Source organism: Cynocephalus volans, chromosome 11, assembly GCF_027409185.1.
Source record: "Cynocephalus volans isolate mCynVol1 chromosome 11, mCynVol1.pri, whole genome shotgun sequence".
NCBI lineage: Eukaryota > Metazoa > Chordata > Mammalia > Dermoptera > Cynocephalidae > Cynocephalus > Cynocephalus volans.
Window position 1 is genome coordinate 84,320,525 of NC_084470.1, and position 25,130 is coordinate 84,345,654.

The following is a 25,130-nucleotide window of genomic DNA, read 5'->3' on the forward strand; positions in this document are numbered from 1 at the left end:
CCCCTCCAAAATTGAAAATGATACTGAATGAACTCAAGATTTAAATACTATGATCTCTTCAAGTAAATATTTGAAAACAAATATACTCTTATATGCATCGATTTCAGCAAGCCCACTAATATCAATAATATTTTGGTCTTCATAACATTTAGTCTGGAATCTTTAAGAAATGCAGCATATACATCACTGAGATCAAATTTCATAGTAAGTTAAGCAGCTGGGTTTTTTCCCTTAAAGTATATTGTATGATATATAATGTAAAGGACAGGTATTAATGAATTATAGATTTTATGTCTTTTTATTGTTCAAGCTATTTTACTGCACAAATTAAGCATATTATTGGTCAAAGTTTTGTTCATTTTTAATAAAAATCAGAGGCATATAGCTAGTAGTTTCTGCCAAATGAAGGAGACCAGACACAAAACAGTACATATCACTTCTTAAAGTGGTTAAATGCACAGCGTTTGGAAATATGTTACTGGCTCTATTACTAACAAGCATAAATCTTAAAGAGTTTCTTTTTACTGTTATTGATGTTTTATTCTTTATTATCATTATTAATTACCATTTATTTTACACATATTCTCTGCCAGGCACCGTGATAGGTGCTGTATGTATATCATCTCATGGAACCTTCAGAGCTAAGCTTTGAAGCAGTTATCATTATCTCCATTTTATACAAGGGGACACTGAGGCATAGACAGTTGTAACTCCTTGCCCAAGGTTCCTTACTAAAGTGTCTGAATTTTTGTTTTCCTTCTTTTTCATCTGCCAGCAAATGTATTGTAAATGAGATAATTATGCATGAGATAATTTCACATGTCATTGTTTAAAGTCCAGAGGGAATAAAAATACAAGTATAGCAATTTGCAGATATTAATACTTCTCCCCTAAATACTTCAGCTTTAATTCATCAAATAGAGCTCAACATTTGTTTATACATTTTATTTTTATTTCAGGTAAAATTTACATATAATGAAATATATAAATCTTAAGTGTACATTCACTGAATTTTGGATAATACATACATAACCCAAAACTCAAAAGATGTAGAAAGTTATCACACTATAGCTACAACTTTCCCTCGTGTCCTTTCTTAATCTCTATCTCTAACCCACTTCTAGATGCAAGAAATGTTTTGATTTTTTTTTTTTTTGTCATAGATTTCATACAAATACAGCCTTACAGTGTGTTTTCTTTTGTATCTGGCTTCCTTCACTCGGCATAAACCACAGCTCTTCTCCTATTTTTATTAAAAATGAACAAAACAAAACAAATTTTAGCCAATAGTAGGTTTCTTCTGTACAGTAAATGATGTCTTAAACTATTAACTCTTTCTATCTTCAGTTTCCCTCCCAGACTTGTTCACATTTATATTCACTTGTGCCCTGAGTATTTGGTTAGGAATTGGAAGTCAGTAATTTTTTTTTTTTTTTTACTCCTTTTTGATACTGAAAGAAACAATTAGGCTACTCTGCTTCTTAGGCATTTAATCTCTAAATTAGTTCAGAAGTCACTTATGCTTTAGAGCCATTCTTTGGGAATAACATATGTCATTAAGATGCAAAAGACCCTTAGAAGCCAGCCATGTTTTCAGTCTATGAATTCTGAATGCTTAAGCAAGCAGTTAGCACATGCTTTCAGGTCCAAAAGAGGAAGGGGATTGGACGGTGTGTAGAGAAAGGGAAAAAATTATAAGGGAATTGAATTCAGCCTGATTCTCCTCTTCTGGCTTTTATTTTTTTTCATTTTGACACCCCTCACCCCAACATAAAATATTCAGAAGAAAACACCTACAAGGCCTATAGCCAAGCAAAATAATATTCCCTAATTTCATCTCCTATAAAACTAGAGAAGTCTTCATTCCTGTAATTTGCTACAGCCCAGCATAAAGTTATGGTCCAAAAATGATCTGGTCTGAGTGAACATTATCTATTTATAGAAAATATAAATATGATGCCATAAATATATAGTCATTGCCTATTATGTACTAACACCTTTGAAACTGAGTAGTTGGCGTATCTAATTCATTAAGCAGAATCTATGGTGCATGCTCTTTTTAAATACATGGCAGGCCCTGTTTTGATTATTTGTTAGTACGGAAGATCTGTGTTTACTTTTTACATTATTACTCGCTAGGAAAATATTCAGTGTAACCTTGCATGATACTTAGACATGTTTTCTGATTTGGACATCTCAAATTTTAGACAATGCTTTCTCTAGACTGCTTCTTTGTTTCTTGCTCTTACTCTGGGGCTCTCGGTAGTCTTTTAATATTTATTCAAAATCATTTAAATATTGAAGTGGAAAATAAATGGATAATGGTACCTGCAGGTAAACTGGAATATATTGACCATGATTACTTTGTGCATTGAAATTAAATTATATTCTGCCTGTGGTGGAATATAATAACAAGTGCTGCATGTAGATTTTAATCTATATAAACACATTAAAGCAGATGCTCTTGCATTTGATTGAAAGGTTATAAAATATCCTAGTCTTGTGCATTGTATTTATAAAGAAGAAAAGTGTATTAAATAAAGACTAAAAACTCCTCTGTTTCTGGCTTGCTAAAGGTAGAGAAATAAAGACTCCATCACACTGATTTCCTTTCTGTTTGTTTGTTTTTCTCTGGCCAAGGTTTATTACGAGTGTTAGCTTTGATTTTCCTATGTTTGCTTTCCCTTGTTTTGTTTGTTTACTTAGTTTTCTGTGGACTTGACAATAATTTATTCCCTAAGTCTATCTCAACTGTCTCCCTTCAATATCAATCTGTCCTTGTGTGCTAGAACCCTATTGCCTAACCACCACCCCTTTCTCTTTTTTAACATGATCTGTCATTTTGGTAGATTATATCTTCCAATGAAATTTTAAGAAAGAATTCAAGAGAGATACGTTTTTTTTGGAATATTTCATGTTCAAAAATGTCTTTTTTCTATGCTTACACTTGATTGATATTTAGTTGGAAACAGAATTCTAGATTAGAAATCATTATTCTTCAGGAATTTTGAGATGTTGCTCTGTTCTGAAAGCGGAAACCATTTTGATTTCTATCTGTTGTTTATGACATTTTTTCTCTCTCTTTCTCTAGAAGATTGTTTTCCCCAGTGTTCCACAATTTCAGCATGATGTTTCATGGTATAAATCTATTTTCAATCATTATACTAGGCATTTGGTAGGCTTTGTCATCCCGGAAAATCATACTTCTTGGTGCTAGAATATTTTCTTAGATAATTTAATATTTTACTCCATTTCTTTTTCTGAAAGCCCTACTATTTAAATGTTAAACTTCCTAAACTGCACTCTAATACATATGTATATGTGTGTGTACATATGTGACATACATGTATGTATATGTATATGTGTATACATATAGGAAATATACATGTATGCATGTATACTTTTTAAAATTTCTTGTACTTATTTTACAGCTCATTTTTGCTCTACAGTTTTGGAGATTTTCTCAACTTTATCTTCCAGACCTTCCATTGAACTTTTCATTTTTGCTATTTAAAAAAAAAATAATAACATCTGTCTTAGTCCATTTTGTGTGGACAGAATACCACAGACTGGTGATTTAAAAAAAAATTTTTTTCTCACAATTCTGGAGGCTGGGAAGTCCCGTATCAAGGTACTGCCATCTGGTGAAGGCCTTCTTGCTGTGTCCTCCCAGGCAAAGGCGAGCACAAACCAGAAAGGGCCAAATTCATCCTTTTATTGGGAACCCACTCCTGAGATAATGACATTAATCTGCATATGTTACTTAACCGTGGTCATGTCCTTCTTGAAGCACAATGCTCACTTGGCTTCCAGGACATAGTAATTGTCAGGTTTTTCCTTTATGTCATAAGTTGTTCCTTTTCAATTTCGTTTTTGCTGGTTCCTCTTAATCTTACCAACTTTTTAAAGTTGGGGTATGCCAGAGACTTGTCCTTGCATTTATTCTCTGCTACACCTACTTCCACTCACTTTGTATCTCACCCAGTCTCACGATTTTAAATACCATCCATCCATAAACTAACTCCCAAACTCATATACCCAGTTCAAATAACTCCTCTTTGTCACCAAGTCCAACAGCATATTTAGCCATCTTCTCTCACAAATTTATTGTATCCTGACATTGAACTCCTGATTCTTATTCCTAAAACTTGTTCCTACTGCAATTTTTCCCAACAATATTAATGAAGTCTGCACTGATAGTTGTTTAGACCAAATACTTAAGGTCATTTTTTACTCTTTTTTTCCCTTCCAAACTTCATATTTAATTGTCCAACAAATGGTCTCAGCTTAGAATGTAACTACTTCCCACCACTTCAATTATCAAACTTGAGTTTAAGCTACTGCCATCTTTTTTCCCAGAATATTGGTCTAGCACAGAGGTGCTCAGCCAGGGTTATTGTGTCTTCCAGGACATTTGGCAATACATTAAGGTATTTTTGGATGTTACAACTAAAGGGTCTGCTAACAGCTAGTAGATAGAGGCCAGGGATGCTGATAAAACTCCTAAGCTCCTGCAATGCAAAGGACAGCCCCTCCCCACCCCCTTGAATCTACCCCCACACACAAAATATTATTTGGCCCAAATACTTATAATCTTGAGATTGGAAACCCAATTATAGCCTCAAAAATACTTGTCCTTATTTTTTTTGTCTCCTAAAATCTACAGTGTTTCAGTTAAAATGCAGATGAGATTTTATGATTAAAATCCTCAATGGCTTTTCAATTCTGTTTATTTTGTTTAGTATTCATACTGATGTATACACCTAAAGAAGGTAAGGGTTCAATACTAATTAAATGGTTTAAATAAATGATTGAATAAACAATTAGTATGTTTTTGTGTTAAGTGTTTCTATCTGTCTAAACAAATACTCATTTCTTTTGCCAACTGACATCAATTATTATATTTTTCAAGCTATTATCTAAAAATCTACTGACAAATAGCCTAAATATTTTCACCAACACACGTAATTTATAAATTTAAATTTTAAATTTAAATTTATTTATAAATGTGTATAATTTATTTATACTCATATTTATTATAAAACATTAATCATAATGGAGAATGTTCTGTCTTGAGTAGTTCAAGTAGCTTTATCATATCAACCTCCCACCAGTATTAATCACAAATATTGTTAAAATCTCTAAAAATAAATACAAATATTTATTTTGAAGGAATTGTGACAATAGTCCAAGTGTTTGCAACAAGAGGCGCAATATCCTGGAGAAAAGAAAAGCATATGAACGAGCTCAACGTTCCCTACTGATTTTTCCTCCAGAAATTTGCCATTTCCTAAGCAATATGAATCAAGAATGCAAGGAACCAAGCAGAAAGCAGAAATTTTGGAAGTCTTAACAGTACAAGAAAGACAAAAATCGAGGTTTAAGATAAGCCAAATACAATGATGCCTGCTAAAGATCTCAAACTTGAGTCAGCATACCTAAGGACTATGTCCAAGAAAGAAAGAAAGAAAAACCAGTATTTAAAGTGACTGATCTCCAGACTCAATTCATATCAATTTCTGGCTGGATTCTGCTCTTTTTCTAATTGCCTGCTTAAAAAACGTAAATCTTCCTGGGAAAAATATAACATAATAAAAACCTTTACATTTTTGACTCATAATATCTGACAGCTGATAAAATGTTACCAGAAATAGCTGGAGCCAGAACAAATGACCAAAGCCGAAAGAAATAGGAATTCTATTCTCTATTCAGCTGATAGGAATATTAAAATCTTAGACAGAGACTTTGAAATAATTGTGATTAATATGTTCAAAAAACAGACGACAAGATGGAGAATTTCAGAAGAGAAATGGCATCTTTTAAAAATCCATTGGAAATTCTAGAACTGAAAATTGCAAAAGCTACTATGAAGAACGCAACAGATTGAGTGAGCACTAGAAAAGATGGATCAGAAAAGAGAATTAGTAAAGAGGAGGATGTGTGAATAGAAAATATCCAGACTGCAATAGGAGAGAAAATACAATTGGTAAGACAGAAAAGAATATAAGGAAGATATGGGATATGGTAAATAGTTCTAACATATATGAAATTTTTCTTGCAAAAGGAGCAGAGAAGGAAGAAAGAAAATTAGGCATGAGCAATATTTGAAGAAATACTGTCCAGAAAATTGTTAAAACTGAAAATGACCACAGGCATCTAATTCTGGTAATTGTATGAGACCCAATTGTGATAAATACAAAGGAAAGCCTAAATAAACACATAGTAGTAAAACCAAAGGAAAGAAAAATCATCCATAAAAAAGATGCATTATCTTCAAAAGAACAACAAGACTGGCAGTTGATATAGCGACAGAAATAAGGGAATCCAGAAGATAATGGAATGACATTTTTAAAGGAAGGACTGAAAGAAAATACCAATAAGAATTCTGTTCCCAGTAAAAAATATCCCCCAAATGAAGACAAAGAAAAGGTGCCTTTAAACAAATAAAACCTTAGAAAATTCCCATCACTTAAAAAAGTAAAATAAAATTGTGTGCATTTAAGGTGTACGGCATGATGTCTTGCTATATTTCCTCACATAGTTACCTCTTTTGTGTGTTTGTGGTGAGAGTACCTGAAGTCGACTTAGCAAATTTCCACTACACAAAACAATATTACTAATTATAGTCCTCATTCTGTACATTAGATCTCTAGACTTCTTTATCCTACATAACTATAACTTTGTACCCTTTCACCAGTATCTCCTTATTCCCCCCATCTCCCTGACCCTAGTAATTGTCATTTGTCTGGTTTTATGTACTTGAATTTTTTGATTTCACAGAAAAGTTAGATCATGCAGTATTTTTCTTTCTGTGTCTGGCTTATCTCACTTAGTGTAACGTCCTCCAGGTTCATCCACATTGCTGCAAATGGCTGTATCTCTTTTTTGAGGCTGAATAATATTCCATTGTGTGCATACAATACAATTTCTTTATCTATTCATTCATCGATGGACACTTATGTTGTCTCTGTATCTTAGCTATTATGAACAATGTTGCAGTAAACGTGGGAACGAAGATATCTCTTTGACATACTAGTTTCATTTTCTGTGGGTATATACCCACAAGAGAGATTGCTGGATGATACAGTAGTTCTTTTTTCAACTTGTTTTGTTTTGTTTTGTTTTTTCATTTATTTTATTTTATTATTAAAGCGTAATTGATTATACATATTTGTGGGGTGCAGAGTTGAATATCAATATCTGTATACAATGTTTGATGATCAAATCAGGATAATTAGCATGTCCATCATTGCAAAATGTAATCTATTTTTAATTTTTTGAGGAACCTCCATACTGTTTTCCATTATGGCCATACCAATTAACATTCCCACCAACAGTGCATAAGAGTTCCCTTTTCTCTACACCTTCGCCAGCACTAATATTTTGTCTTTTTGATAATAGCCATCCTAAAATGTGTGAGGTGATATTTCATTGTGGTATTAATTTGCATTTCTCTGATGATTAGTGATGTTGAACTTTTTTTTCATATATCTGTTACCCATTTGTATGTCTCATTTGGAAAAATGTCTATTTACTTTCAAATCTGTACTAAAAGAAATGCTAATAAAATTCCTGCAATTAGAAGAAATACAATCCTTGATTTAAGTATGTATATAGATGAAGAAATAAAGAGCAATGGAAAGGGTTAATATCTTAATATGTAGCATAATTTGAGGTTCTGAGGAATTAGGAAGAGGACCAAATTTTAAAAGTATTTATTTCTATTCTTCACAAGTTGACTAGTAAGAGAAAATATCAGATAATTTTGTCACCTGTACTATTTATACACCAGTTTACTTTATATTGGTATCTTAGCAACATTTCGTATAATGTCATAGATAAATGAAGCCAGACCCCCATGTTTGTACAAAGGGAGAAGACTTTGATGATTTTTCTTGTACATTTGTACATCCTTTGAGAGGAGTTGACAGCACCTTAGTTCAGAAACACCTTAGTAGTTATTATTCCAAAAAATGACATTGAAAAGTTAACATTCACAGCTGGATTTTCAGTTGAGTTGAAGGTAAAAAAGAAAAAGCAAACAAGAAAGAGTGTCCAAAAATAATGTTTTCTGTGTGGTCAGGTGAGACCAGTTACACATATGTTTGCCATTCCCTGGCTTCTAAAAATGTACTTAGAGATCATGATACATAATAGTGCATTTGACCTTTGATAAAGAGAACCAATTCCATTTGTGTTAGAAGAAATCGTACTAAACAAATCTGACATAAGTTTTGATATAATTAGGTTTCATGTGTGCTGGGGTGCTTGTAACTAGAGATGTAATCTGGAAACATCATTGGCTATCATGAGAATGTAAACTTGAACAAACAAACCTATTCATCAAAAGTGTCATATCTTTGATTAAAGCTTTTCTTGTACCTCTTAAGAATAGGATTGCTAGATGAAGACATTTTCATATAAGAACTTTTATTTAACTGACATAGACTGAAAACACTAAATTTTAAAATTCTGTTATGTTATGAACTCGTAATGAACATTCATGTCGCTTATATTTAGGGTAAGCTTCAAAGAGTGGTGAGTCCTCATCACTTTAGAAGCCAAATGGGAAATGTCCCTCCTTATTTTGTATGTAAATATTCACCCGCCCTCCATCATTTTCTTACTGTCTTTTATTGTTATGGAAAATTAATAACACACACAGAAGTAGAGAGAAAGCGTAAGGAACATCCATGTATACATCACCCAGGGTTGATAGTGATTAACACATATCTAACTTTGTTTTAACCATACTCTTACCTACTTCCCTAACACCCACCTCAATTTTCTAGAGGTAAATCTCAAACGTATATAATATTATCCTTAAGTATGTCAGATTGTGTCTCTAAAAGTTTAGGGAATCTAACCTAAAAACAAAACCAGTTTTCTTATCTTAAAAAAATTACCATTTCTTCCTGAAATAATCAGACTTCAAATTTCCATGATTGTCTCATAAATACATATGTATATATGTATATGAATGTTAAATAGACACACACAAATTATATATGTGTGTATGTAATGCTCTTCAACCATGAAAGCAACATTTTCAAACATTATTTGTCAGTAATCATTATAGCCCAAGATGTATTAAGAAATGTTACATGTATTTTAAATGTTCCATAGTCTACCAAGTTTAGGAAACCTTGAATTAAATAAACATTTAAAAGTTTCTATATTACAGGCATTCTCAGAGCTTTTAATATGCTAAAACTCTCCATGAAACTCTAAAAGCTGATATAGCATACAGTTTTGTCTACAGTTAACCTTGGAACTCCATCTTTATTTTTTGAAGCATGACTAAAACCAATAACATTTTACTCTTTTTAGTTTTTTCTTTAATCCAAAGCATTAGAAAATTTCTGAAAATATATTTTATATAGCTTGAATTTTTCTTACATGGAAATTTTAACTTCAAATTTTAAAACCTAGGGCAATATTTCTCAAATCATGGTCTCTGGACTAACTACATCAAAGTCAACTGGAGAAGCCTGCGAAAAATCCATATCCTAGGGTCCTCCTTAAGACCTACCAAATCAGTATTTTTGGTGGCAGCCAAGGAATTCACAATTTGAATAAATTCTTCAGGAAATTCTTATACACAGTAAAATTTTGAAACCACTGGACCAGACTTTCTACAAATATTTAAGGAATATGCAAGAATAAATTGACATGAAATGAAAAGGAATATGTATCCCTCTATTTTGCTTCAAGAGAAAGAGGTTTAAAGAATCTGAGTTTCACAATTGATAGTCTAGCATAGTCAACTTCTCTCCTTTCCAATTTGTTATCATTCAGGCCCTCAAGATCTCCCATGTCCATAAATACCAGGAAGTGTTCCAGTATTAATGAGCCTCAAGTTATTGCACCAGCTTTAGTGGTATGGATCCATTCCTAGGAAAGGAGTAGAACATATATGTGCATGTACGCTCAGTGGTCTGAGTGGTTTGAAGAAATCTCTTAGATGCTTGAGTTTCTTGAGAATTTAAGGTATATGCAAAGGACGAATTAATGGACTAAAGCAAATACCCTGTTCTTTCCCCAGAGTAGCATCAAAGATTGTGTATATTTCTGCTGTTCAAGCACCAGTCTCTGCAAGTGTGACTTTTGTCTCTGCAGGGTATTCATTTTGAGGTCTGAACCAGAACTGTGCATGGTTGTAGATGTGAACTCTTCAGGATAGCAATCAGTGGCCTTATGGCTGTGAGAGACACCCACACAGGATTAGGTCAGGTCTGCACATGGGGTGGGAAGAGGATAGAGCAGTTTAAAACCTTCTCGTCTAAGCACCCCTCACCCACACAGGAGGATACTCACAGAGGGGGCTCAGATAATCTAAATCCCCTTTTTCTAGATAACAAGTCAGCCTACATAAGGCTACTCCCTTTTAAATGTGTTCCATTTTTCACACCGGAAGGTACTGGTGTGTCATTATACCATTCTTCTGCTTCATACTTCCCACGCTCCCCATTTTCTTCAGCAAGAAGAACACATTTCTTTTTAAAAATTTTTAATTGACAAATAATAACTGTATGTATTTATGGGGTACAATGTGATGTTTTGATATATGTTTACAATGTGGAATGAGTAAATCAAGCTAATTAACGAATTAATCACCTAACATACTTATTTTTTTGTGATGATAATATTGTGTGAAAATGTGTGAAACACATTTTACTAACCAAAGTCACCCTGCTGTGCAGTAGATCTCTAACACTTACTTCTCCTGTCTAAATGAAACTTTGTACCCTTTGAACATCATCTTCCCATTCTCCATCCCTCCAGCCCTGCAGACTCTCATAAGCACCATTCTACTCACTACTTCTATGAAAGAATTCATTTCTTCACATGACATCCAGGGCCAGTTTCCTGGACATGCAATCCAATCACACAGGGCCCCATGCTGAGGAATGTTTCTGCTTTGTTTAATATTCTGCTGTCGTCACTGTCTTGAAATTCTTAATCATTTTATCTCTGCACTCGTGTTTTGTAAGTGAGGGTTAATGTGATGGTGGAGCATTAGCATGAGCAGGAGATTTGCTGAGTGGCAGCACGTGCACAGGATTACTTAGGGCATAGCAGCCACAGCCCATGCTCACATGGGCTCAGGCCTGAGGCCCCAGCGGGCTGCGTGTACGCATAAAGTTGGTGCGGTGTGCAGGGCTGCATGCACTTGCCTCCTCGCAGGCAGGAGTGCTGGGGCCCTGAGGGGGTTGGCACATCAGCATCTGGGCCCAGACAGATGGAGGTGATGGCGGCAGGATGGCAGCGAAGGCTGCAGGAGGAGGAACCTCAAAAGCAGTCAGCACTAGGATCCAAGGTGGGAGGCCAGCTTGCCCATCTGTCCCCAGAGGCTCTCCCTGTGGCGTTTGCAGAAATATTAACTCCAGCCCGAGCGCCAGAGGATGGGGACTGTTAGTGCCCAGGCAATAAACTTTGTCAGTAAATTATATGAAATGAAAGCACACATGTGGACATTGCAAAAAGCCATATCACAGAGTTATTCAAATCCTTCAGAGTTTAAAATGAATGATTTTGAAAATTTTTTACAACATTACAAAGTTAAATCCTCAGGCTTATAAATAGAAATTAAGTGTAAAGATTTCATTCAATGGATAAGAACACTTTTTTGTGTGATGCTCAGGGAGAACTAATTATTAAATTTTTCGTTGTAATTGAAGACAGCGATGGAATACATAAACAAGTATTTTGAATTATATACAAATCATGAAGCCACTTTCAGTTTCTTGTACAACCTCCACAAGTTACAGCATATATCAGAGAAAACATTAAAGTTCTATTGTATTATTTACATTTTAAAGTATACTTATGCTTACACAAAATGGATCTGTATTAAGAGTTAAATCTTTTTAGAAAAAACAATTGTTTCATGAAAATCATCAGTTCTAAGTGTTCTAGAATTTATACTTCAAAGTAATTTATTAGAAATTTATACTAATGTTGTCAAAGTCTACAAAATACTCTTAAAGTTTCCAAAAAGTTACATTGGCAGAAAGATCCTTCGCAAAATAAAAACATATCAAAAAGTATTTGTGACCTTGTGTTTACCAGGAGGACCGATGTCACTTGCAATTATATCAATTGAAAATGAAATTGCTAAAAATATAATTTCTAATAACCTAATAAACTTGTGAGAAAGCAAGTGAGAAAATCTAATAATCAGTCAAGATATAGCCTCAATAAACTATTATTATTTATGTGGGTACTTCAAAAAGTTCGTGGCAAAATAGAAGTAATAAAATATGAATCTTTCCATGAACTTTTTAAAGTATGCTGTATTGTATTATTTAAAATTATGACACAGTGTATGTATTTTGTAATTTAGTATTAGCCCATTACATTTTAAAAGTAATAAAATATTATAAAGAGGACTCAAGGCATAGAGAAGGGGACTGGACCCCCTTCCCACAACCAGGCACACCACACCAGTGCCTTGGGGCCCACCCAGGAACCTGGGGAATGGAGCCAGAGACCGGAACCTCCTCCCACAACCAAGCACACCACCAGTGCTTGAGTGCCCTTCCCAGGGGTCTGGGGCATGGGTCTGGGGCATAGATCTGAGGAACAGACTCCTGCCCACAACCAGACCCACTGCCAGCAACTCGGGGGCCCACCCAAGGGTCCAGAGCATGGAGCTAGGGACCAGACCCCCTTCTCACAACCAAGCACACTGCGAGCACCTTGGTACCCCACCCAGGGGCCTGGGGCATGGATCTGGGGACTGGAACCCCTCCCACAACCAGCCACACTGTGCCAGCACCTTGGGGCCCACCTGGGGACCCAAGGCATGGAGCCAGGGACCAGACACTCTCCACAACCAGGCACACCACCAGTACCAAGGAGCATGCCAAAAACATCACCTCCATGTGGATGGCCTATCACAGCCACCTTAATAACCATGGCTGCTGCAAAAGCAGCTAGATGCCACAACCACCATGCAGATGGCCCACCAACCAGTGGAGTGCATTGACACAAGGAGAGTCACCAGCAGAGATAAAGAAAAGAAGAGGATGTCTCTCTCCACAAAGCCCATTTCAGAGAGACAGAAGAAGCATCTGCTCTATGATAATATTGGGGGACCTGATCATACCTTTCATGGTACTGGACAGATCATCTATGCAACAAATCAACAGAGTAACCATCACTCTTTCAGAAGGAGAGAAGAAATCTAGGGTAATTAGAGGGGGGAGGGGGGAGGGAAAGGAGGATGGGGAGAGATTGGACAAGGGGATAAAGAATAATTACAATTTATAACAATATATACGCTAGTAATATTGATTTGATCAACATATCTCAATGTTGAACCCCCAAAATATATATAATCAATTTTGATTCAATAAAAATGTTAAAAGGAAGAAAGAATGAAAGAAAGAAAGAAAGAAAGAAAGAAAGAAAGAAAGAAAGAAAGAAAGAAAGAAAGAAAGAAAGAAAGAAGAAAGAAAAAGAAAGAGTGAGGAAATAAAGAAAAAGCTTTATATTTAATACTTTTAATGAGACTTTATTTCCTGTTTTTTTTGAATGATGCATCCCACATTTTCATTTTGCACTGGGAACCTGGGAACCACAAATTATGTAGCTGGCCTTAAAGACATCTGTGGCTTATGTCTTGGTTACAGCTATCGTCCATCTTCAGCTTCTCAGAATTGTGCCTGTATTACTGTCTTTCTAATATTAGGCTTTCCAGCAAAATGCTGTCTTGCTTTTATCAACCATGTTTCTTCTTCATACATATCCCTTGTAAATGCTTTTACCTGCATAGGGAATATAGTTGCCTCTCCCTACCTGTTACCTTGATCTAAATCCTACTTGCTTTTACTTCTCAGCTAAAACAGTTCTTTCTCAATAAACTGATCCCTTGTTATACATTTTAGTAGAATCGCTTACTTGTAACATACAGCACTTATCACAGTTAGTCTGTATATTAATTAATATGATGATCAATGCCAGCCCCCACGGTAGACTCACATGTAAAGGCACACACTGTATCTTTTTTATTTGACTTGTTTTTTCCCATCTCCTTCACCACTGTATCTCAACTACTTAGCAGAAGGCTGGACATATGGTAGGTGCTCAGCAAATATTAGTTGTAAATGAATTAACTAGTGAAAATATAACCATTATAAATTATAATACAAACATTTCTGATTAATGAAGTTTTAGTCATGATTACTGTACTACCAATGGACTATGTATATAGGGAGCAATTTGCCTAATTTTGCCACCGTGTGGTGTCATAACTGGAAGGAGTGGTTGTCATTTTTAATGTTTGAAAATTACTTTAATTGCATGATCTTAAACTTTCAATCAGGGCAGTTTTGCTCTACCAACACATCCAATTAGCCAACTCATCCTCCCAAATATGTAAATAAGACATTAGTGATTATTTTTTTCAGGGAAATTATAAGAAGAAAATATTTCTCTAGTCCTAAAGGGTTTTCTTGAAACCCTGGATATCATTTACCCTTATTTAGGGGGAGAAATGTAAAGAAGACTTTGAATTAAGAAAGGATGCAGTCCACCAAACCATTCTTCAAACTTCTCCCTAGAAATTATTAGAAGAAAAAGTGTATGCATCTAATATAAAAAGGAAGAAAGTATATTTTATAAATGAAAACATTATGACATATCTGATGTAAATTGAGTTAGGTTTTCTCTAGTATATTCAGAGACATAATATATGCTTTTATTTTTCCATGGCACTTCTATCATTATGAACCTTAAAAGCCAAGATTATTACTTCCTACTTTCCACTCCCAAATCTTTATTAAGGAAACAATTAAAATTTTTAAAATATCTGAATAATAATTAAAAATTCTGTTGGTAAAATGCAGTGTCAACACTAATCCATCTGAACATATGAATACAATCTCAGTGCTGGTTTGATTTCTTGATCAGCGTGAAGAAGCCGGAAAAAAATGAAACTTTTAGTTCATCTTTTGGAGGGCTTAAGTTTATCTTATGAATGACCTGTGGAGACAAAGATTCTCCATGGTCGTCATTTGACTGCTTTGAAACTTCTTCATGTACAATATTTTTTTATGATAATTTGCCCCAAACCCTCGTTCTTACATGTAAGTCTCTTAAAAACATATTTTATTCTTGGTAAGATGGTGCATATCTAAATTCAAATATATGTCTAGGGCTCCTTTGTGGATACTGGGTTACCATTTCGGTCAATTCTCAACACTCTGTAATCAAAACTATTTACTTTATTATAAAAAAGTACTCAAAAATGATCTATCATTGTAAGTCTCTTTTAATCAGAATAAAACAGGACTTTCAAGTATGCTGAAACACTCTTAGAATTGTCCTTTGAGGGCCGGCCCGTGGCTCACTCAGGAGAGTGTGGTGCTGATAACACCAAGGCCGCGGGTTCGGATCCATATAGGGATGGCCGGTCAGCTCACTGGGTGACCGTGGTGCTGACAACACCAAGTCAAGGGTTAAGAACCCCTTACTGGTCATCTTTAAAAAAAAAAAAAAAGAATTGTCCTTTGAAATTTTGATCAATGAAATGCTAGGACTCATCGAACAAGGGTTGACAATCAGACTGCTATTTCTAGAAGGAAGGTATTTATGGTACATGCATAATTCTAACATTGCAAAATCTGGATTTAAAAAAAAACTTCCACCTTTCCTATTTATATTGCATCTTTAGCTAAAACAGAAAATTATCAGCTATGTCAGAAATAAAATAAATACATTACATTCATACTCTTAAATGAAAGCATATTGATTATAAATCTCTATACAAACTATGGTGGTTATAATTTTGGGGGCATATTTTGTCTCATAGTATTTATACTATTTAGAGCTGTAACCAGTGTGTCAACTATAATGTTATGACTGAAATTTTAGAATAAAAAGATAACAAAAATAGTGTGATGCATTCTTTATGTATGAAATGCCATCGTTTGAGGTCTAAAGTTTTCTGTAAACTATTTCTGTACAAAGCATAAATGAAACTATGTCTTTAATTTTATTACAAGTAATAATCTACATTAATGATAAGGAACAAGATATTTGGAAAAAGGGAAAAGAATTTTTCATACTGAATATAGTAGTACTCCAAATTGCATTTACACAATTTTGAATGATTGCAAAACCATTAAAAAAATAAGTGTTTTGTATCCATATGCTAGCACTTTATAAGCTTTTTAAAAAACAATATTTTTTCTCAACAGAGAGGACTGTCATTACCATCCCTCCTTCCAAAATGGATGTTACAGTTGGCGAGAGTATAGTCCTACCATGCCAGGTGTCCCATGACCCCTCCATTGAAGTTGTCTTTGTATGGTCTTTCAATGGAGATGTCATAGACTTAAAAAAAGGAGTGGCTCATTTTGAAAGGATTGGAGGAGTAAGTTGCTGAAATTTTTAAGTGCTTAATAAATTAATCAAGTTTTTTTTACATGAATCACAGTCTTTCATAATTATTCTTCCATCTTTATTTGCATGGATAATCATTGCCTGTTTATGAAGCTGCATCTGTTTTTGTTTTGCTTTATTTTGTTTTATATCTTTTGTAGATATGCTTGTCTTCTAGATGCAATTATAATAAAGGGGTAATAGAAAGTATCCAATATAAGAAACTACAATGATACTAGTACATCTCCTAATTTCAGAGCTGTCTTATACTTAATATTTATCCAGCTGTAAAAAAAAACAAAATGGGACCTGCTGTATGTAGTTATATTTTTAACGTTTTTCCCCCATTCTATCTGCAGGAATCTATTGGGGATTTGATGATAAGGAATATTCAGTTAAATCATTCAGGAAAATATTTATGCACAGTGCAAACAACTCTAGAAAGTTTATCCGCTGTAGCTGATATCATTGTTAGAGGTAAGCATAAATGGTCAAACAGTAATTACCATTTATTCACAGCCAAAAAATGTTGGTATCTATATAGCAGATCTTTGAGGAACCAGATTATAATAAGGAAGTAAGATAAAATCACATAGATTTTTTATTTTCTAAACTTCAAGACTCCAGGGTATAGATAGTATGAATATGGACACTGAATTGAATAAGTTTTGTCTACTCACAATGAATGATCAGACTCAGCAAGCAATGTCAGTTCCTAAAACTTAGACATGCCTTCTATTTATAATAAATCATTCTTATCAGAACAGGACCAAGTCCACATGTTCCTTAGTTCTCCATATTAGTTACATTTACTTAAGTTACATTTTGACAGAGAAATTAAAGAGAATATTCCTCAATTTTTGGATTAGTTCTCTATCAGATGTTATTCAACCATCTCATGATGGCATTTTTTAATCTCCAAAGGAAGCATTTCTAAATTAGTCTTACCATGTAAGCCAAATTAATAGGACTTTATCTATAATTATGTGCTACAAATACATGATGAATATTTCATTTTCTAAGCACAAAAGGTAAAAATAAACCATTCTCATCACAAATCAATTAATCTAATAATCTCCAATATAGTCATCATAAAACATCTTTTTCAAGGTCCACCAGGTCCCCCAGAGGATGTGAGAGTGGAACACATTTCCAATACTACTTCCCAAATAAGCTGGAGACCAGGCCCAGATAATAACAGTCCAATTCAAATATTTACCATTCAGACTCGGACACCATTTTCTGTGGGTTGGCAGGCTGTTGCTACAGGTATGCAAGACAAGTGCTTTTATGTAATTTTCTAATAATAATATAAATTTTTATTTAATAACTTTTAATAAATGTAATTTAATAATAATATAATTTTGTACAATCATTTGCTTTTGACTAGTGCCAATATAGGTGCCAAGAATATCTCATTCTTTTTAGTTCCAGAAATTCTCAATGGTAAGACGTACAACGCAACAGTGGTTGGTTTGAGTCCTTGGGTAGAATATGAATTTCGTGTTGTTGCCGGGAACAGCATTGGGATTGGAGAACCAAGCAAACCATCTGAATTGTTAAGAACTAAAGCATCAGGTGAGGAATTAATATCTTCTAAAAATGTGGAAGATCCTTTATATTAAAGTTCTTAAGGGAAACAAGAAGTATTTTTATGGGTCTTGTAGCATTTGGGGCTCAAAATCAGAGGCAGTGAACCAGTAGCTCTGATTTTCACATTTTTATGTGCACAAGGCAAGATGTATTTCTCCTGAACAGTAGGCTCCATAAGAGATGATTACCTTTGAGTGATCATGTCAAAATAAGAGTTTTTCAGAGGCTGTCTCTGCATCTCATTTATTTTCTATACAAAATCCAATAGAGAACCTTTAGATTTGTAGATGCAAATGAGTTACTGTTTGTTTCATTTGTTTCATTAAAATGTTGTAGCCAAGAATTAATTAAAGCTCTGTTGGTGCAGTCAGCCATTCATTTTCATCTATTTTTCAACTCTGACCCAGCTGCAGCTTCACTGAGCAGTAGTATAAATTCTAACCCATGCCAATAAGGTAAATCCTAAACTCATTTAAGAGAAGCACTAAATGAGCATCAATTGGTTCACTGAACAGCAGAACACAAGTGGAGCTTGGCTCAGAAATCAAGACTTCTTAAACTCTTTTCAGTGGAACCTCTTTGTTCCACTCAAACTTTCACACCCAGCGTCAAGTTTGATCTGCTTGCTGTACTCACTTTCACAAAGTTCACGTTCTTATTCAGTCACATAAATGAAGGATCACTTCGTTGTTGCTGGTTTGGTTTAACAAACATAGACTACCTCAACAAAGTATGCACAACTGTCAAGATATCAATAAATCAATTTTTAAACTAGAGATAATGCTATATTTATATCATAGGGTTGGGGCCAGAAACAAACATATTTGACAGAGATATCATCAAATTAATTCATGCTAGAAGTTCAGCGCTGAGAAGAAATTCCTTTCTTTACAGAGGAAGAAGATAAAAACCAATATGGTAGCTATTTGTTTCTGACAGAGGCAGAATTTGAACCCAGACCTTCTGGCTTCTACACTCAGTATCTCCAGAACAGTGGGTCTTAGTCTAGATGACTAGCCAAAGAAAGTGTGTAAATATAGAAATTCCCAGGCCCTACCCTAGACCCACTGGATCAGAATCTCCAGGTGTGGCCTATAACTCTGGATAATAGCTCAAGTTGCAGGTTGTTTACAGCTGATTTATATTTCAGTAGCTTTGGGCATGGTTAAACCTAACTCTGAGGTTTTTACAGTAAAATTTGTGTGACACTTTCTACTAACCATTAACACTCTCTTTTTCAGTAGCATAATGAGACTTGGTAGTATTCATACTGATTTCTCCAAGACTCCAAACTACAGAAGTCTCTCTGTCTGTCTGTCTGTCTGTCTCTCTCTCTCTCTCTCTCTCTCTCTCTCTCTCTCTCTCTCTATCTAACTAAAGTTCCTCTCCCATTCTCTCTCTCCCTTTCTCTCTCTCTCCCTTTCTCTCTCTCTCTCTGTATCATCAAAGACTAACTTCTTAATATGGCTCTAGGTTAAAGTACAGTTAATTTGATAACTGAATAAAAAAAGGAAACAGTTTTTCAGAATATTGGAAACTTCGTAGAGAGTAAATCAAACTATAACTTAAAACATTTCCCCTTACATAGCTAAACTATGCAAAGGTCCTGAAATAATGTCATCATTTGCTGTCAAATATGATAAACCCATAAACTATGTAATATCTATTCTGATTCATGTTGCTTTTGACCAAAGGCATTAGAAGACTTGGAAACTAGGGTTTAGGTTCCAGTGATCTTTTTTTTTTTTAATTATGAAGCTTAAACAGACAAACTTAAGGGTAAATTTGAGTATGAAAATGTATATCTGACTGAACAATCAGATTATTATATCATTGTTGTTTATAAAGTTAAACATCTGTATGAAATGGGAATAAATAAAATAAGTAATCTAGACTTATTCAGAGGGTCTCTATGGTGGGAAAATATTGGGGCTGAGCAGTCAAACCTTACGTATTTCAGTCCCTGCCTGCTAGTCCTCAACCATATCCAAGTCTCCCACCCCCATCTCTGAATATTGGCCAAAAATGGTCCAATATAGACAATTTCATATACTTCAACATTTTAAAAGTATAGCCTGAAGATTTATCCATTATCCCAGATTTAGGATACTTTTACCATTATGTCAAGAAAAATAATGCTTTTTAATATTTCTCCATGTATAAAGTAGATCCTCATTCTGATGATATACTGTAATACCCCCCACACAGTCACAACTGTTATCAGCTTTACAATTTACCTTGAATATGTTATTCAGTTTACTAGTCTTCACAAGGGTATAGTTGAAGGGCATATCTTTTTTCTAATTTATCAAATTTATTGGTTTCTGAATATTTCTCCACAGAACTTTCAATCCAAGAGATAGACAGAGGGACCTTCCCTCCCCATAATCACATTCTTGACAGGGAAAAATCTAACTTTGTAAGTAAAAAGTTAAAAAGAAAAGTGCCTCTTGTTCTCTCCTAAGAGATTTGACATTCAAACGTGTTTTTAAATGAGAATTTATTTATTTACGTATTTTTAAGAATTTGATTTTAAATGTTAAAAATATCCTGATGACTAATAAAGAGAAAAACTATTTTAGTTTGTTTATTGAAAAAAAAATAATGAATGCATTTACTGCCTCAGTAACTTGTTTACAGCACAACTGTATATAATTAGGCACTAAATCAGCAATGTCACGGTTGCCATCTGAATGGAACATCATTTTGCCAATTAGTAGATGATGCATAATAATGTCAAATACCCGATGTTACTCAATTTTTAATTAATTTGGAGCCAGGGTGCTCATGTATCAAACACAACTGTGTCCCCTCTCTTAGAAATTTGGATATGTGTAAACGTAATCTATGTTCATTAAAAATGCAACTCTCTCACAATGTGCCTGCATGAGATTTTGAAAGGTGAAATCCAAAAACGAATTTCTACTCGATGAAGATGTACTTTAATAATTGCTATCTCACATTTCTCTTGGTTGCTTTTAGTCCCCGTCGTGGCACCAGTAAACATCAACGGAGGGGGAGGAAGTCGGTCTGAGCTCATCATTACGTGGGAGGTAATTTTCTGCCCAACTGAGTTATTTTGAAGGAAAAAGATTTAGATGGCCAGGAAGAAACAACAACAAAAATTTATTTGATCATTATTGAGAATATATACAAATATAAGGCATAAAATCACAACATCCTGATGATGAATTATTTAGTAGGAGGTATTAGAAACTTTTCTTGTTTCTACTAAATTGAGAGAGTATGACGAACCCAGCACAATTTTCTCCCAAATATATGAAAAACAACTTCAACACCTGTTGAGTGTGAGCTAGCATTTTCATGTTTACTTGATGAGTTAGGCATTGTTTTGTTTACCTGTGGAAATGCTGTACTGTGAATGAGGTGGACTCAACAGAGTGCAGGCAAAAGACAGTTGTCCTGAGCTTGTTCCTCCCTGCAACTACATGAAGGCTTAGAGCATCTACATGAAGGCTTAGAGCATCTACATGAAGGCTTAGGCCCATGGAACAGCTTTTCTGATCATTATTCTCAAATATTAACACAGAGATTCCTTTCTATACTTTTTAAATATTTAAGTCTGGCTTCCTGTCATAAACTTTAAACTTTCAACCAACATAACATTTCTCATTTCCAGTAGCTCAGGCCTGCCCCAGCCTAGAAATTCTATAGTGTAAAGAAAATGTATCATCAGTTCTTTACATTTTCTCCATTTTTCTCTTTTTTTCTTCCTCCCCACTCACTGTTACGCTTCTCCCGAGTTGTAGAGGGTTGGGTTTCGGAGGAGAGGAAAGAAGCAAAAAAGGTCCTGATTGCTGGTACATTTGTAATTTGGCTTTGTTATACTCCAGGTATGGCAAATGGCCTGATTCTGGTATTTCATAGGGTAGTGTTTTTGTTTTGTTTTGGTTTGGGTTTTGGTTTGGGGAGGTGGGGGGTGGTCTCTGGGAGATCCCCTGCTGGGAGTTCCAGTTACAATTCCTTGGTACAGGCTCAACTGGCTGCTGAAGTCTCCTCAGTTCCTGGATTCTGATGGTCCATGTGCAGACTCTTCCCATGAAGATTCTCTCCTCTAGGTGGTCTTTGTGGATAGTGTCCCTGTCAAGGCTGGTCACGGACAACTCCCTTGCATGGGTTCCACACTTGCTGTCAGCAAATCCACACCTTTGCTTCTGTTTATGGAAGGGCAATGCATGCCCATTAGTGTTTCTCTTCACTCTGCCACCACAGGCTGTGCAGATCTTTCTCCATGCTAGACTTCTCAGGTGTTTGTTAAAATGTCGGGTCCACCGCTGGCCGACCCGAACAGCCCTAGCCTCGTTCCTTTCGGTGGGCGAGCTAATGGCCCGGGATTTCTCTTTCCCTCCTGTTCCCTTTGGAAGGAGACGGGGGAAGAGAGCCGTGAAGAGAGGTGAGCACACCGCCGGCCCCAAACCAGCCTGGTCAAAGGACACTCAGACGCGGAGGGGTTCTGTCCAGCAGTTCCATTTATTATCACACAAGCACTTGCTTTTAAAGGCAAATGGGGAAGGGAGGTTTTTTTACATAATCTTATCAGCTTAAAGGTCAAGAAAGCATGCATCCTGTCTCAATGCCTAGCTATTGCAACCACGAGCGGGGAAGCGCGTATTTGGCCAATAAGAGCTAAGGCAAGGTTCCCGCAGACACCCCCACCCTACTTCCTCCCGGCACGTCTTAGGCTGCCACATTAATACACCCTTGTGGGCCCATAATGGCGCCACTTGTAATGTCACTTAAGGTGGCATTAGTTTTTAAGACCCGACATTAAAAGAACATGCATTCGCCAAATTTCAGAATATACATACCATGTGGTCCTTTCTGAAGTCTTTACACTGCTACGTAGCAGAGGAAGAAGGCTGTTCACTTCCCTTTGCAGAGGGGTAGGAATGCACAGCTTTTTCTTCAGCTCCCTCAAACTCTTTTTGTATTAATCTCTCCCTAAACAAACAAAGATTCTCTTCATATACATTTGACATGGGGGATAAGCTAAGTTTTTCTAAGCAGCCCTTTACATAAATGGTTCGAGGTCTCTCTTTAGAATGAATGCATTTAACACCTTTGTTATCAGTTTTGGGCCTCAGCTGAAATGGATAAAAGAGCCCTGTTTCATTGTGTGTGTGTGTGTGTGTGTGCGTGCGTGCACGCACACACACACACAATGTTTTTTGGTTTTGTTTTTAAAGACTTTTTAAAAACAACTGTTTTAATTAAGGTCACAGCAAAATCGAGAGAAAGATACACAGATATTCCATATGTCCCCTGACCCCACACATGCACAGCCTCCCCCATTACCATCATCCTACACCAAAGTGTTGCCTCTGCTACAACTGATGAACCTGCATTGACCCATCACTATTTCCTGGAGTCCATAGTTTTCATAGAGTCTGCTCTTGGCGTTGTACATTCCATAGGTTGGACAAATGTACAATGACATGAATCCACCTTTATAATATCATGCAGAGTAGTTTCACTGCCCTAAAAATCCTCTGTGCTCTGCTTATTTATCTGTCCCTCCCCCCTAACTCCTGGCAATCAATGATCTTTTCACTCTCCATAGTTTTGCCTTTTCTAGGATGTGATATAGTTGGAATAATATATTACTATAGACTTATCAGATTGGCTTCTTTCACTTAGTAACATGCATTCAAGTTTCCTCCACCTCTTTTCATGGCTTGCTTTCTTCCTTTTTTTAATAATATTGTATTGTCTGGATGTACCACAGTTTATCCATTTGCCTATTGAAGGGTATCTTGTTTGCTTTCCAGTTTTGGCAATTATGAATAAAGCTGTCATAAACATCTGTGTGCAGGTTGTTGTGTGGACCTAAGTTTTCAGTTCATTTGGGTAAATACTGAGGAGTGTGATTGTTGGATCAAATGGCAAGAGTACATTTAATTTTGTAAGAAACCACCAAACTGTCTTCCAAAGTGGCTCTGCCATTTTGCATTCTCATCAGCAATTGATAACAGTTCTTGTTGCTCCACATCCTCGCCAGCATTTGGTGTGACCAGTGTTCTGAATTTTGGCCATTCTAGTAGGTGTGTGGTGGTATTGTATATATGTTTTTAAATCTTTGGTGGTAACTTTCATACTGTGAAAACATCTACTTACTTGGAAATGTTAATAATACACCTAACAACTTCATGGCTGTGGATTCTTTAATTAAAATCAACACATCTCATTCATTGAAGAGTATTTCTCAGGTGGGACAGGGAGCAGGGGTGATTCCATCCTCAGGGGATGTTTAACAGTGTTTCTGAGCATGTTTTATTGTTATAACTGAGATGAGATGGGGAAGGCAGCTGGGTAGAGGCCAGGGACAGTGCTAACCATCCCACAATGCACAGGAGAGACTCCACAACGAGGAATTGACTGGTCCTAAATGTTAGTAATAACATAGTTGGGAAACCCTGTTGTAGAATAATAGTAATTCACTGCATCTGGCTTACTCCTTGCACAATTCCATAAGAGAAAGAGAGAGAGAGAGAGAAGGAGAGAGAAAATGAAAGGTGGGGGTTTTATTAAACCCTCTTTATATGAGAGGAAACTGGGACACAGAGATGTTTTTTACTTAAGGTTGTAAATGACAGAGTCAGAAACCAGGTGCAGCTTCTCTTAATGTCATCCTCTTTGCTGGACGTCTTGTTTCATGTGGACATTATGGGACTAGCACAGTGCCTGGACTGTTGTCTGCCTTCATAAGTCCTTGCTGGATGAATGGCTGTGTACTGAGAGCGCTGGAACTCTCAGAGGCCTGAGAGAGATGGAAGCCATGTCTGTCGAGCATTTACAGGGTTTTGGGGGCTGCACCAAGACTTCCATGTCATTCAGTCCTCACAACAATTCTAGGAGGTAAGTAACACCACTTCCAGATAAGAAAACTGAGGCTTAGAAATGGGCTATCACTAGGCAGAGAAGCATTTGAAAACAGGGCTCTCACTTCAGGTTCTCTTACTTTGTCTTAAATTTAAATTTCACTTGTCCATGCAATCGGAATACTCAGGGTGGGCAAGAGTCCTTGTGTATCTGCCTTAAGAAGTAAATTAATCATACTATTCCTGCTCCTCCAGACACCACAAAACCCTTGACTCTCAAGTGATTCTACAAGAGAAATGCTTTTGTTT

At 35.7% G+C, this 25,130-nt stretch overlaps 1 protein-coding gene across 1 annotated transcript in view; it reads left to right on the forward strand.

The window, feature by feature from the left end:
- CNTN6 (contactin 6) overlaps nucleotides 1–25,130 on the forward strand; it is a 161,481-nt gene that overhangs the window by 119,551 nt on the left and 16,800 nt on the right. Inside the window, exons 12-16 of the mRNA XM_063113413.1 lie at nucleotides 16,206–16,381; nucleotides 16,749–16,866; nucleotides 17,500–17,658; nucleotides 17,818–17,967; nucleotides 20,965–21,035. Of these exons, the coding sequence (XP_062969483.1) occupies nucleotides 16,206–16,381; nucleotides 16,749–16,866; nucleotides 17,500–17,658; nucleotides 17,818–17,967; nucleotides 20,965–21,035 (674 nt within the window). The remainder of the gene's footprint in view (nucleotides 1–16,205; nucleotides 16,382–16,748; nucleotides 16,867–17,499; nucleotides 17,659–17,817; nucleotides 17,968–20,964; nucleotides 21,036–25,130) is intronic.